The 13,382-nt window shown below is 44.4% G+C and overlaps 1 protein-coding gene across 22 annotated transcripts in view; it reads left to right on the forward strand.

Annotated features, from left to right (window-relative positions):
• Positions 1–13,382, forward strand: part of SLMAP (sarcolemma associated protein) — an 82,423-nt gene that overhangs the window by 23,307 nt on the left and 45,734 nt on the right. For all 22 annotated transcript variants that reach the window (XM_071812908.1, XM_065845928.2, XM_065845926.2 and 19 more), the window contains 4 exons: positions 5,830–5,977; positions 11,101–11,173; positions 12,100–12,136; positions 12,587–12,649. In XM_071812908.1, the coding sequence (XP_071669009.1) occupies positions 5,830–5,977; positions 11,101–11,173; positions 12,100–12,136; positions 12,587–12,649 (321 nt within the window). The remainder of the gene's footprint in view (positions 1–5,829; positions 5,978–11,100; positions 11,174–12,099; positions 12,137–12,586; positions 12,650–13,382) is intronic.

Raw genomic sequence — 13,382 nt, forward strand, 5'->3', positions numbered from 1 at the left:
GCAAGCATCCTGTCATGTTTGTCTTTTTTTGTGAGTGCTTTTGATAGGCCATAATTTAAATTTCTGATAGGTGTATCTGTAGACCTCACCAGTTAAAATAAGCATTGCAATGTTGTATGGTGAAGGAAAAGTCTGTGCTGCAGTGTTTGCAGGCACAACACACCTGGAAATGTTTGCTGGGTGTTGTGGAGGAAGGTGACATTGTGCTGCCCAGGGACGCGCTCCAGCAGCTCCGGGTGTAGCAGACGGGTGTTTGTGCACAGTCTGAGCTGCCGGTGCCTCTGGCTGTCGGGCAGGGCCCCCTACCCAAGGTCCTGCGGTCCCTGCTGCAACCCCATGTCCTCTTGAGACAAATCCCGCTGATTTAGCGCAGATGAAAGTGAAGCTGAACGAAGCCTGCAGTGAACTTCAAAGCACTTGAACTGTCAGGTCAGGGCAAGCAGCAGAGGGATTGATACTTTACAGCACTTCAAATACATCCAGAAAAGGCCGAACTCTGTTTATACCCAGGCTCGCTTATGCTGGCACAAAACTGCTTTTACTGCCACGGTTTATTCAGCTTGACAACAGGTATGAGCAGCCGCCGGGGTTGTCCTGGCAGTGCAGTCAACAAAGCTCCAAGGGCTGAACAGCCGTGGTCAGCGGAGGAGCCGATTCGCGCCCATGGAGCGCGGGCAGCTCGGGGAGGACAGCGCTCGGCTCCTGGGCCAGCTCAGCGTTTTAACCTTTGACATCAGAATAGCCGCGTTTACACTGGGTTTACACTTCCATTTGAAGATTTAGGGTGAATAATCTTTGTCCAGTGCTATATCAAAGACTGTTAACTTTTTCTCCTTTTCTTTACTGAATAGAAAGAGTTAAGTTTATTATTTTCCAAAGAAGTTACTGAAAACTACTAGCAAGTGGTGCTTTGCTCTGAGCACCTTCAATACTTACGGTCCCTGAGTAGTCAGCTACCACTCCTTGAAAATCCCTTTCTTCATAGCTGGTCACTCTAAGTCCCATAGCATGTGCCTGCCTCAGCTAGAATCCTTTTAAAAAGGAGATTTGCTGAGAGCTGTAAAGTTCATGCATTGGTTTTGTTTCCAGATTGAAGTAGCTGGAGTCAAGTAAGCAAACAGCTATTAGATCCATGTGTTTCAGAAATATAAAACTAAATAGAAAAACAGTTTTGCTTGCTGTACCCCACCCTGTGAATTATATTTGCTTATGGAGACAAATACTTGTACGGCCTTGGTAGGTGGGTGGAGTCAGGCAAGGGAGAGGAAAGGAATTTAGGATGTGTCTAAGCAGAGCAGAATGAGGAACTCAATCAGCTGGGTCTGGAGATAATTTAGCAGATGAACTTCACTGTCCTACAGCCAGAGGACCGAGCTGGAATCCAGTTGGTTTGCACAGTGAACTCTGCCGGCACAAGTGCTGCTCCCAAAGTGGTAAATACCCAGAGTTAGCACTCCAAGGGAAAGAAAACGATCCTTTAATTGTAGGGGAGAAAAAGCTTCTGGCTGCAGTGTGATAAATGCTGCTCATGTGGGTCTGACCCCATTATGTATTGTTCTAGAATCTTTGTGCACAGTTCATATTGTGCACAGTCAATGTACTTCACCTGGTAGAACACTCAGCGTGAACCAAGTGAACAAATTGTGCTGCTGCTTGGTCCCATTCTGAACTGAAGTATCACTCTAGGCCGAGTACTCCAATTTCTAGATCCCTGTTTGCTTGCTGAATTTTAGTATGAGCTTTAGTACCCGGGTGCATTTGTAACGCCAGCATCAATTAATTGTTCAGCGGTTGGTCACGCAATGTGCAGCCTGAACCGGGGAGACCGTCACGGTCACTGCGGCGCTTGGTGGCTCAGCTGCCACCCCCTGCCCGGGGGGAGCACACGGCAGAAATGACGCTGTCATCCCTTAGGGGCTATAGTTCAGCATTTGGCAAATTATTCCAATCTTTCTGGTGTTAACGAATGCCTCAAAGCCTGTATGGCAGGGCCCTGAAGCACCTGGGGGCTGTGTGTGTTTGTTTCACACAAGAATTAAGAGGTGAGGAAAAGAAGGGTAAATGAGGAGGCCCTGAAATGGGCATTTGCTTTCAGCATTAGTTGTGTGGGCAGTGAAAATATATTGAATTAACAAAATATATTAATGATTGACTTTCTGGAAAAGGCAATGGCCTACATTTTAATGCTTATTATTTACTTAGTTATTAATTCAGCCATGGAGTAAGCCTGATATGCTGTGGTCTGTGTCCACATTTTTAGATGTCGAATTTGCTCCTCTTCATGGAGTGAATCTTGTGACTGTCTCAGTTCTCCAGTGATTCTCCTCATTGTAATTCTCATTGTGACTGTCCTGACCTGCAGGTTCACGCTGGGTTAGATGGAGTAGCGGTGATGTGCTCTTAGAATGGCCAAGGATGGCTGTGCGTGGGGGCAGCCAAAGCGATGGGAGCTGGTGCCGTTCCTGATTCCCTGCCTTGCTCGGTGCTGGGGCAGCTCTGCTTTAGAACACACTTGGGGTTCTCTGGTGAGCGTTTTGTGCTTGGGGCGATCAGGTCATAGGAGTGTTTGTGCTGGAGGGGGGGAGAACAAATGCTGCTGCTTCCACAGGAGGCTCCATGTTTGGGGACTGGAGAACCCACCGAGGATGCCACATATAGGAAATACCAGTGTACCACCATAAACATTAGTTATTGTATACGTGTCTGTTTCAGGGCTTGCACTTGATTTTGTTTTCTGAAGGTAACTGTTAGTAATGACACGAAAGTGATGGAGGGATTGACCTTTAAGATCATTTGAACCAGTGACAACTTTCACGGCACAAATCCAAATGTTATTTCCATGCAAGGGCCCAGCGCCCTGGGCTGTTGACCGGTGGCTGCATTAAAGACAAGATGCCTGAATCCTTTTTGCCAAGTCTTGAAGTCAGTGCTTTTCTACTGAAACATCACCTCATTCACATGGTACTGCTATTATTAATTTCTTTACTAGATGCAGGAAGAAGGAAGTTTTAATCCTATTTGTAAAGACTCCAAGAGCATCACTTTTCTAAAATTTACGTAATGAAATTCAGTAGCACGCAGCTGAATGAACATCAGTTTAATAATGTTAAACTGAATTGCGTTTGTCTACAGATCTTTTTTCAGTGTGGATGGTGAGTCCGCTGGTGTTTCGCAAGCTCTGTCGCTGTGGCTCTGCTGTGCTTCCTCTCCTCTGCTCACTCCTGTTCCTGGGCCGGCTCATCTGCGCCCCATCTGCACATTCTGCACACGTGTGTTTGCGAGGGACACTGATTAATCAAAAAATGGGAGAGATAAAAGGCAGCTGTTATGCATAGCAAAGAAAAGGGTGGGGAAAAGCAAATAAGCATGAGCATGTTTGTTTCTCCTTGCTTGTGACTCACTTTTTCATAACAGAAAGATTTTCAGATGGAGCAGGACGCTAATTGAAAACCAACAGGAAGTAAAAAATAATCATCTCTGCACTGAGCTGTGGGAGGGCTCAGTATTGTCAGATGAGGAAATTAACAAGCTAATTAGTTTGATTGGCTTTTAAACTCATAACTGTTATAAAAGCTATCTTATATATCATTATATATTTGAAGATAGTATTTCATAATATGTTATTTAGAGCAGGGTAGGTCTGGATGCTAATGCAGTGAACACAGCCATAATTTCTTGTTGTATCCATAATTTGTGTTTACCTTCGTCTTTATGACTCTTTGATTATTATTTTCTTTAATTTAAGATCAAAGACACATGTATGGGGGAAAATCTTTCCTGTGCTGCTTTTCATGCAGTCATTCATTCCACAGACCTGCTGAACCAACATTGCCTTGGCTGCTGTGTGAAGTCCCCTCCTCGGGAGAGATTTATCACATGCTGGGTGGCACTTTCCAATATGAGATCTGAAGAGCCATAGTGCTGGCCCCTTGCTCCATTTTAACCTCACCTTTCCCTTGGCACTGTTAGTTTGAGTTTTACCTCACTTTTTTTTGAGGGGTGCAATATCACACAGTATCACAGTATGTTTGGGATTGGAAGGGACTTCAAAAGATCATCCAGTCCAGTCCCCCCATGGAGCAGGAACACCCAGCTGAGGTTCCACAGGAAGGTGTCCAGGCGGGTTTGAATGTCTGCAGAGAAGGAGACTCCACAACCTCCCTGGGCAGCCTGGGCCAGGCTCTGGCACCCTCACTGAGAAGAAGTTTCTTCTCAAGTTTAGGTGGAACCTCTTGTGTTCCAGCTTGATCCCATTACCCTTGTCCTATCATTGGTTGTCACCAAGAGGAGCCTGGCTCCATCCTCCTGACACTCACCCTTTATATATTTATAAACATTAATAAGGTTACCCCTCAGTCTCCTGCAGCTCCAGAGCCCCAGCTCCCTCAGCCTTTCCTCACACGGGAGATGCTCCACTCCCTTCAGCATCTTGGTGGCTGCGCTGGACTCTCTCCAGCAGTTCCCTGTCCTTCTGGAACTGAGGGGCCACAACTGGACACAATATTCCAGGTGTGGTCTCCCCAGGGCAGAGCAGAGGGGCAGGAGAACCTCTCTGACCTACTGACCACCCCCTTCTAACCCACCCCAGGTACCATTGGCCTTCCTGGCCACAAGGGCCCAGTGCTGGCTCATGGTCACCCTGCTGTCCCCAGGACCCCCAGGTCCCTTTCCCCTACACTGCTCTCTAATATGTGATTTCCCAACCTATACTGGAACCTGGGGTTGATTCCTGCCCACATGCAGGGCTCTACACTTTCCTTTGTTAAATTTGATCAGGTTATTCCCCACCCAACTCTCCAGCCTGTCCAGGTCCCTCTGGATGGCAGCACAGAGGCAAATAAAACCGTGGAATCCTGAAGAAAAAAACCCATCAGTTGTTTTTAAAGGACACACATGGGAATACATGAATTTCTCTGAAGGCCACAATTTCCCCGTCTTGCACTTGCATTGGGGCTCGCTGAGGTCGCGTGTGCGTGCAGGAGGGCAGGGACCCCCGTCCCCTCGGGTTCCCGCAGTGCCTCCTCACCCTGCAGTCCGGTTGGTGACTCAGAGCAGCAGCTCCACCTGGCCCGTAGGAACCGTCCGTCCCCTTTCGGTGCCGTCTGCTCATCAGCTCTTTGGCTGACTCACTTCTCACCTCTTCTTGGGGCAGTTCTGACTACGAGTCTTGTGTCATAAGCAGTTTCACATTCAATAAGTTGCTATTAAAATTTAATTAACTCTACAAATGGATATTTACAAAGATACTTAACGATGCAGCAATCTTGAGATTAACTTAATGGTGTGAATTAGTATCCCTGAGAGGTAAAAATGTCCTAGTTTTGTTTCCCTTAGTTTCAACATAATCTTACATTACAATTCCTTTATTCTATGCTCTGCCAAGGCTTTTCCTTGTGCCGTTGTTCCCTATGGTGTATTTCTGTCACAGAACACTGGTACCATAAACGTGTGAGCAGGTTCAATCTTGGTGTGTTGACCAACATAAGTTCTTCCGTATCAGTGGCAGAAGGTGTTGGGAACAATGTCTGATCCTTTCCGTGCCGGCAGTGGGTTAAACACAGTTTGTAGCAATTATTTGCACAGTGTATGTACTAGAATTCAATCCGATGTTAAACAGCTGAAAATCAAATACAAATATTTGTCGATGACGTGAAGGTGTCGCATCCTAAGGAGGGTGTTTCGAGTTCAATACATTTGTCCTCTTGTACACTGGGGTGTCAAGCTCTATTTTACCGCAAATAAAATTGTACTGAAAGCTGAAGTTTCATCATACTTATTTTGGTTTCTTTCCAGATATTTTACTATATTTTGTTTGTTTGTTTTTTACAGTTCTATCTTCAAGACACTAAAAGTAGTAATGGTACCTTTATTAATAGCCAGAGACTGAGTAGAGGATCAGAGGAAAGCCCACCATGTGAAATTATGTCAGGCGACATCATCCAGTTTGGTGTAGATGTGACGGAGAACACGCGGAAAGGTAAGGGTATGGACCATTCTCTGGTTTGTTTGGGGTTTGTTGGTGTTGTTTTTCCATGTGTATTTATTCAGAACAGCTGATTACAATGCAATCTTTAAGGGGAGATGTAGGTCCAGAAACAGGAGCTCAGCGGGGCTGAGCTGTTGCTTCACTTACATTGACTTAGAGCAGTTGTAACAGTGCAGCATGGGCCCATGTGCATAGTGCTGGGGGGCTGAGTTTGTTAACTTTTATTTATGTAACTCCCTTTCTTTCAAGCCCATGAACCCTAAAGCTTCAGCAAATAATGTGGCAGAAGTATGAAACTGCATTTCTTGATACTTGGCGTAAGTTTGAAACAAACCAATGCCATTCTTGTCAAGATACCTCGATACCTGCTTTTTATTTCTGTGCCAGCTCCTGATTTTCGTTCCTGAAGGTGCTTTCAAATGAGGATAGAAAAATGTTGCTGGCTGGAAAATGAGTTTATGGGATTTTTATTTGGTTTTATCGATATCCTCTTCCTAGTACGCACACTTGAGACCTTGTATTATAACAGCTATATGTCTGTGTTAATAAAATGCAACCTCTGTCTCTTTTCTTTTGCATTTATGGGCAGTGTTTCAGGAGTAGTTTCTTTCTCTTCCTGAAGACTGGTCTGTATGTTAGTGATTAGATTGTAATCAGTACGGTCAAGACTTTTTAAAGTTAACTCGTGGGTCTGTTATTTTCCCTAAGCGTGGAAGTTCTGGTTGTGTGCTGAAGGATCCTCATCCAGTAATGCACAGATTGGCAATAGAACAGCGGAACTGCCATCGCTGCTCTTCCGCTGCACTGCTTTTCTGAACAAGACCTAAATAGAGCTTGTTCTTAAAGAGGGTCTATTACAAAAGAATGAAATGAAAGAACAATATTAAATTGAAATACTGGTGGTAAAGTTCTTATAAAAACCACACACACCCCTCCCCAAACCGAATCCCCTAAAACCCAACAAACCAACCCACAGTACAACAGTAGAATTTCCAAACAGCATTAAGTGAACAAAACAAAAATATGAAGCCTGTTCCATCTGTTAGTTGAATTCTTTCTGTCCTTAGCCTGGTAGGTTGTAGTTCTCACAGTCTGGAGTATGGGAGGAAGGTTAATGAGTACGTCTGTAAAGAAAACAGCGTTGAGCAATGGAGGCGGTTCGGTATTGTCTTGGAGAGCTTCTGGAGCTCCCGTATTTGTGATTCATGGTGGTGAAGGTCACATCACGTTATTTCACTCCTCTCAAAGATGATGTTGCAAGGATTTAACTCCCAGGTGTCCAGTTGGAATTGTCTGGGAGTTACATAAAATGTTATTTCATGCGAAGTGGTTGCAGATACTTGTGAATACTAGCAGTATACGTGGAACAAGTCAAAGGAATACATTGCATCTAATGAAGCTGGAACTATTCATCTGAGATGCTGTCGTTACTAAAATAAGCGAAATTTTGCCATTTTATTTAGAGCTAAACTAATTTTTAACTTAATATTTAGTTGGAAGAAGAATTGGCGTTCGCTTGTGTTTATCAGCAACTATTTGCAATTAGTTCGTGTGACAGTTTGTGTGAGTTCATCTCAGCAGATTCTTGCCGGTGGTCGATTCTTCCCAGCGGTTTTACGTTAGTTTTACAAAACACGATCTCGGCGGTTGGCGTTCGGTTAATGATTTGGTTGGTGGTGCTGAGGCTGTGCAGCCTTTCCCTCTTTGGCTTTGAACACGGGAGCCGTGCTCACGTTACCCAGCAATGTGTCGAGCTCGCTGGTGAGGCAGAGCGCACACAAATGGGGATGGTGTCGTCGTGCTGGGGCACGAAACGGCAGCACCCAGCTCAGGTGTTCACCCCTGAACGCAGCTGGAATGAACTTAAACGCTTCTTCACCAGTTCTTCCAGTAATCTTAGGTGTTACTGCTAACCTACTCTAGCAATGAAACAGACGTGAAAGTAGTTTGTAAATTAGGGATTCCCTTTAAAACCATTTTGCGTTCAGGTATTTACATAATGCCTTACCCGCACGAGACGTTTCAACGTTTTGCTGTGTGTAATTAGGAGGTAATGACGGAACAAGCAGAGTTTACCTGTTTATGTAAATTCTGAATTGTGTACGTATTGCTGGAATACATTTTATTATTCAGGCTGTGTTTTAGTAAGTAATTTTCTTGCAAATACCATCTTGGTTTAGTTCACTGGAATAGTGGCGCACTCGGTATGTGATTTTTTATGAGGATATCTTACATGAGCCCCAATCCCTCTGCGCTCTGCTGCCGAGCTCAAGCCATTCCTAACCTGGATTAACGGTTTCCAACACTCCCGCTTCCTTATTTGTCCACTTGTTATGTTACTAACGAGCGCACAGCCCTGCTCGTTTCCCTCTTCTTAGTACAGTACTGATCTATTAATCATCTCACCACACTTTCCTCTGTGTCACATCGTGGTTCGTGTCCTTCCAGCGCCTGTGGTCCGGGCCACAGCATTGCAGCAAAGTGGTGCTGAGCGCCCCGCTGGGGAAGGAGCAGCGGGTCAAATAATACCAGATAATTTGGGTCAAATACAGTTCATGCGCTTGTTCCTGGTCAAGTTTGGACTCTTTAAGATGTTTTTTCCTCTCGCGTGGTGTTTGAAGACGCTGTGCAGGTGGGGAGACGCAGCGCGAGCTGCTGGACAGACACACGGACATCTCGACAGACACACAGACATCTCAACAGACAGGGTTTCTTAATGTGATTGCCGTGGCTGTTTACATCACGTTAACAAGTGAAATGAAAAAAGAAAGCATTGTTTGCAAATTGTCGGTGAAGCAAGATAAAAAAATTAGACAAAATGATTTCTTTATTCCCGTGTTGATGCTCCTTGGCAGCAAAGCCCCCCATGAGGGTTCGGGGCGCCTCTGGGTGGGTTTTTGGGGCTGTGGGGCAGGACGGCGCAGCACGGACGGCGCCGCAGGTTCGTGCTGCAGTTCCACAGGGCAGCCGGCGCAGAAATGGGTGTTTTGGCCGGGTTTGTGCGGGGTGAGGAGCGGGGGCAGCGTTAGGCGGCCCCCCCCACCCCCCCACCCCGCTGCCCGCGCGGGCGCCCCCTGGCGGCGCCGCCGCGTCCCCGCAGCCGCGCTCCGGCGCTCCGGGCGGCGCTCGGGCCGGGCAGGGCCGGCCGCTCCGGCCCCGCGGGCACGGGTGAGTGACGGGACGGGACGGGACGGGACGGGGCAGGAGGGGCGGCGGGGCCGGGGAGGAGGATCAGCTCGGTCCCATTCGGCAAACAGAGCCTGCTTTACCGCCTTTTTCTTTAAATTCCCCAAAAGGAATAATATAGCTTTGAATATAAACATTTTGTACTATCCGGTCCGATCATCCCTATGATAACGTTTTATATGTTGCTTTACCTTTCCCTTAGACTTTCTCTTTTATCTTCCAGTTATAACAAACTGTTAGTTAAAGGACAGTGTGCAGGATTTTCCTTTTTTTCAATTATATTTTATATTACAACCCTAGTGAAATGCTGGGTTATAATATACATCACAATCAATGTCTGCTTGAGACCCTCTGCTAAATCCTCTCGTAGTTTTTACACAAATAAAGCTCCTGCAGCTTTTAGATTATTATTTTGTTGGAGTCTTAGTGTTGATGGAAAAACTTCAGAATTATACAATGTCAGATCTATAACCCAAAGGTAAAGCTGTCTGTTGGTCTTCAATTTCAGCTACCCTGATACTTTTCTTCTTGAAATCACTAATTCCCTGTTTATCCCTTAAAGGAAAGCGTCTTCATTATGAAAGCCGTGTGAGTGTTACATGCTACAGCTAATATTGCTAATGCATTTTAAAATGTTTTTACAAGAACAGATTTGTGAATTCTAGGGACCTAAGTCTGAAGCCAAAAAAGACCCCAATACCCCTGGTTTTGACAATGAGGTCCTGGCTGGTCTCCCCTGGCATGTAAATGCAATACCTTACCAGACCAGCCTGAAAAAAACAAGGTGCTGTAGCCAAGATAATACTTCTCCAAAGCATGAGCTTTTAGCACTGAATGAAGGTTAGAACAGCTCCGTTCAGCTGGATCATTTCTCCTGTATTTTTAGATTCCATTGAGACAGCCGCCTAGAAGCCCCGTCTGGTTTCCCTGGAGCGCTGCCGTTGCCCTAAAACACACGTTGTCCTTTTTTTCCAAAGCCAGATTAACCGTTTTGCTGATATTAATAACCATGAAAGTAGAGCAGCTATTTGTATGTTGGTGGTTGCTTTAGGTACAGTGGTGGATGACTATATGTTGATTTATATCTAGCTTGTGGCAGTATTTCTGGGAACAGCATCTGTCTTATCTTTCCATGTAACTGGAAAGAATTTTGGCTTCCCAAATCATACAAGGGCAAAAAAAGCCAGATGCAATTTGACTGTTTGCAATATCATTGAAAATGGTGTCAGTAATGTTTTTGGCAAACATTTTGAAGAGAGGTTGAACTCGATGTAACAATTAAATACTGAGTTTGCTTCTCTTATTCTTTAGGATGCTTATTGAGTTCAAAGGATCTTGAATTTAGTCCTGGAGAAGCAGATTTCCTCCTCGTGAAATGGGAGGGCGCTTGCCTAGGGCTGGGGGCAGAAACAGGGCCGTGGGGTTTGAATGATGCTGCTCGCGGTGCCCGAGAGCGCGGCGGTGCCTCCGCGTTCCCTTTGTGATCCCCGTGTTTGTCGATAGCAGCCACTTGGCCTGTTCCAGATGTTGGAGTGTCCAGCGACACATATTGAGTGTGTTACGTTTAAATCCCTGGATGTGCTCGTCGAACAGGTGGCTCGTTAATTGGTTTATGCTCCTGCGTCCCCCTCGCCTTGTTTAGGCATGTTCCTTTTTCCTCGTTTTATGGTCAAAACGTACAGAAACTGAGTAAACTTGCATCTTGCAGAAGAGCTGGACCTGGAGCTACGTCAGACCCGTACCCAGCAGAACCTCCTCACGTTTCTAACAATAAGATCCATCTCCAGCGCTGGGGAGGGCAGAGCCGGGCACTTGGAGCCGTTTGTGCCCCAGGGTTTCTTAAAACACTTTGGTTACTATAACATTAACTGTTGAACTTTAATTAAATAGCAACAACTCGTGATGACTTATTGTTTGTTTCTTTCCAGTTACCCATGGATGTATAGTCTCCACAATCAAACTATTTCTTCCAGATGGGATGGAAGCTCGATTGCGATCAGAGTAAGAATAAATATGTGTCTACCAAAGCTAAACTGCTGTATAATGAGGGTTTGAATGATTTATGTTTAAATCAGCATAAGAGCAATTTATTTTCCTGTGACCATGCGAAGAAAAGAACTGAGGGCACGGTTCTTTTGCAGGCATTATGGAAAAGAAAGCTCATTTGCCTGTTGTTTTCAGAAATAAAGACAACTATGGAAGAACAAACAAGTTCTAAACAAGGATAAAAAAGTCCTTATCAAGTTGGGATTTTCTGACTTTATTTGCAGTAACTGAGTGCCAACTACACATGACATAACCTTTCATCCCCAGCAATTGTATAGTTTTGACTGCTTATTTAAATATTCTTTGATCATTAATATGCAGAAGTATTTGCATGAGGCTTTACGATGTAGTATGGCAAATTCTCTATGTAATTGTGTGTCCTAATAAGAAATAGTAGAACTGTATGGTGGTGTATTTTTAGTTCTGATGAGAATGTGCAAGTGCAATATCCACTCCAACCGGAGTGCACACAATTCTCTAAGTTACTAAGTATTATCGTACTCAGTTTATTGAATTTGTGAACTAGAATGGTATATCCACTGCCTTTTCATATCGTTTGTTTGTGCTTGTAAACCGGTTTAAAGCTTAATAAATCAGTTTTTAGAAGTCAGATATTATGTAACTACTAAAATAGACGTTGGTAAAGAGAGTTGTTAGAATAGACCTTGGATTTGTGATTTGGAAATAGTTCTATAACTTTGAAAGTGTTGCTCAGCATCATGTTAACTGGTTTTGCGTGTTTGTATATCAGCTCTTCATTTATATCTGAAGAATAAACTTAAAAAATACAAAGCATCTTGGTTAAATGCACAGCACTAAGGATCTCCTAGATTTTTGAGCTGCTATTTGTGTTCACTGTTCGATTCTATTTTGTTTTATAGTGTTATCCATGCTCCATTACCAAGCCCTGTTGACAAGGTAATTGCAGTAATTTGGTGTTTTCTGCCCTATTCAGCCCCGTGCCCATTTCTGACTTGAAGTCCAAGTCCATTTAGATACGTTCCTGGTTTAAGATTCCGAGGGACAGCGCAGGGAGAGAAGCCGGTGCAGCATCACATTTTGTGCGCCTGGTTTCTTTTCTGTCAGTTTAATCTCAACTGAAACAAAAGCCTTAAAAACTCGGATGCACTGATGGGTCAAGAACTTGCAAAGACATGAACACAGTGGGAACTCAGTCCGGAGCTGGCAATTCTATAATTAAAACAAATAAAGCAACCAAACAAAAAAGTAGCGGAACAATAAGTGATTGAAAACGCCAGTTGTTAGAGAATCTTAAATTTGCCTTTGTGATTTAAATTATGAATTTTGTTACTTGAGCTTAATGAAGAATCCAAAGCCATTTTGATTGATAGATTCCTTTATTTCCAGGTTGCTGCTAACACTCCCAGTATGTATTCTCAGGAATTGTTTCAGCTTTCACAGTATCTACAGGTAACTTTTCTCTTGATGTCATTGTTCAAAACGCGGATCTTATGCTTTGTGTATCTTTGTTTGGCTTCCATTTTGTAAACTGGAACATGATAAGCATGTAAATACCTTTTTCTGTAGTGAAATGATGTAAAATGTTATTGGCCAGAGAGGTGGTGGCTGAACCATCCCTGGAGACATCCCAGGCCAGGCTGGACGGGGCTCTGAGCAACCTGAGCTGGTGAAGATGTCCCTGCTCATGGCAGGGGGGGCACTGGGGGAGCTTTAAGGTCCCTTCAACCCAAACCATCCTTTGAATAGGCTTTTCTGCCAAATGGCAACACATTAAAGTGTGAACTAACATATATAGGTCAGCTCTTTAGAAAGGATTATAAAATCCGCTTTCTGGGCAAGATGTGAAAACATTCCTACTGGTAATTTCTAGGTAGCTTTAATTTATGCGTAGTTCTACCGACTTCTGCCTGTTTTTCTTTGATAGTGGCAGTTTTTGTTTATTCACGTGGACGATGAGGCGTTTGAGATGGACATTAACATGATCTGTATTTGCTGCCATAGCAGGAAGCAGCTCAGGCAGGTGCTCTTTGCTTGGGAGGCCAAATACTTTGTCACCAATCTGTTGCCCTCTGTATCCTGGGATTGTTAATGAAGATGCTCTTCTCTCTTACTGTCCTTAGATAGAAATCAAACAAACCCAGTAGTTTTTGCTTGGTGTTCTTCTGGGACACGGCTTGAGGGC

Source organism: Patagioenas fasciata, chromosome 10, assembly GCF_037038585.1.
Source record: "Patagioenas fasciata isolate bPatFas1 chromosome 10, bPatFas1.hap1, whole genome shotgun sequence".
NCBI lineage: Eukaryota > Metazoa > Chordata > Aves > Columbiformes > Columbidae > Patagioenas > Patagioenas fasciata.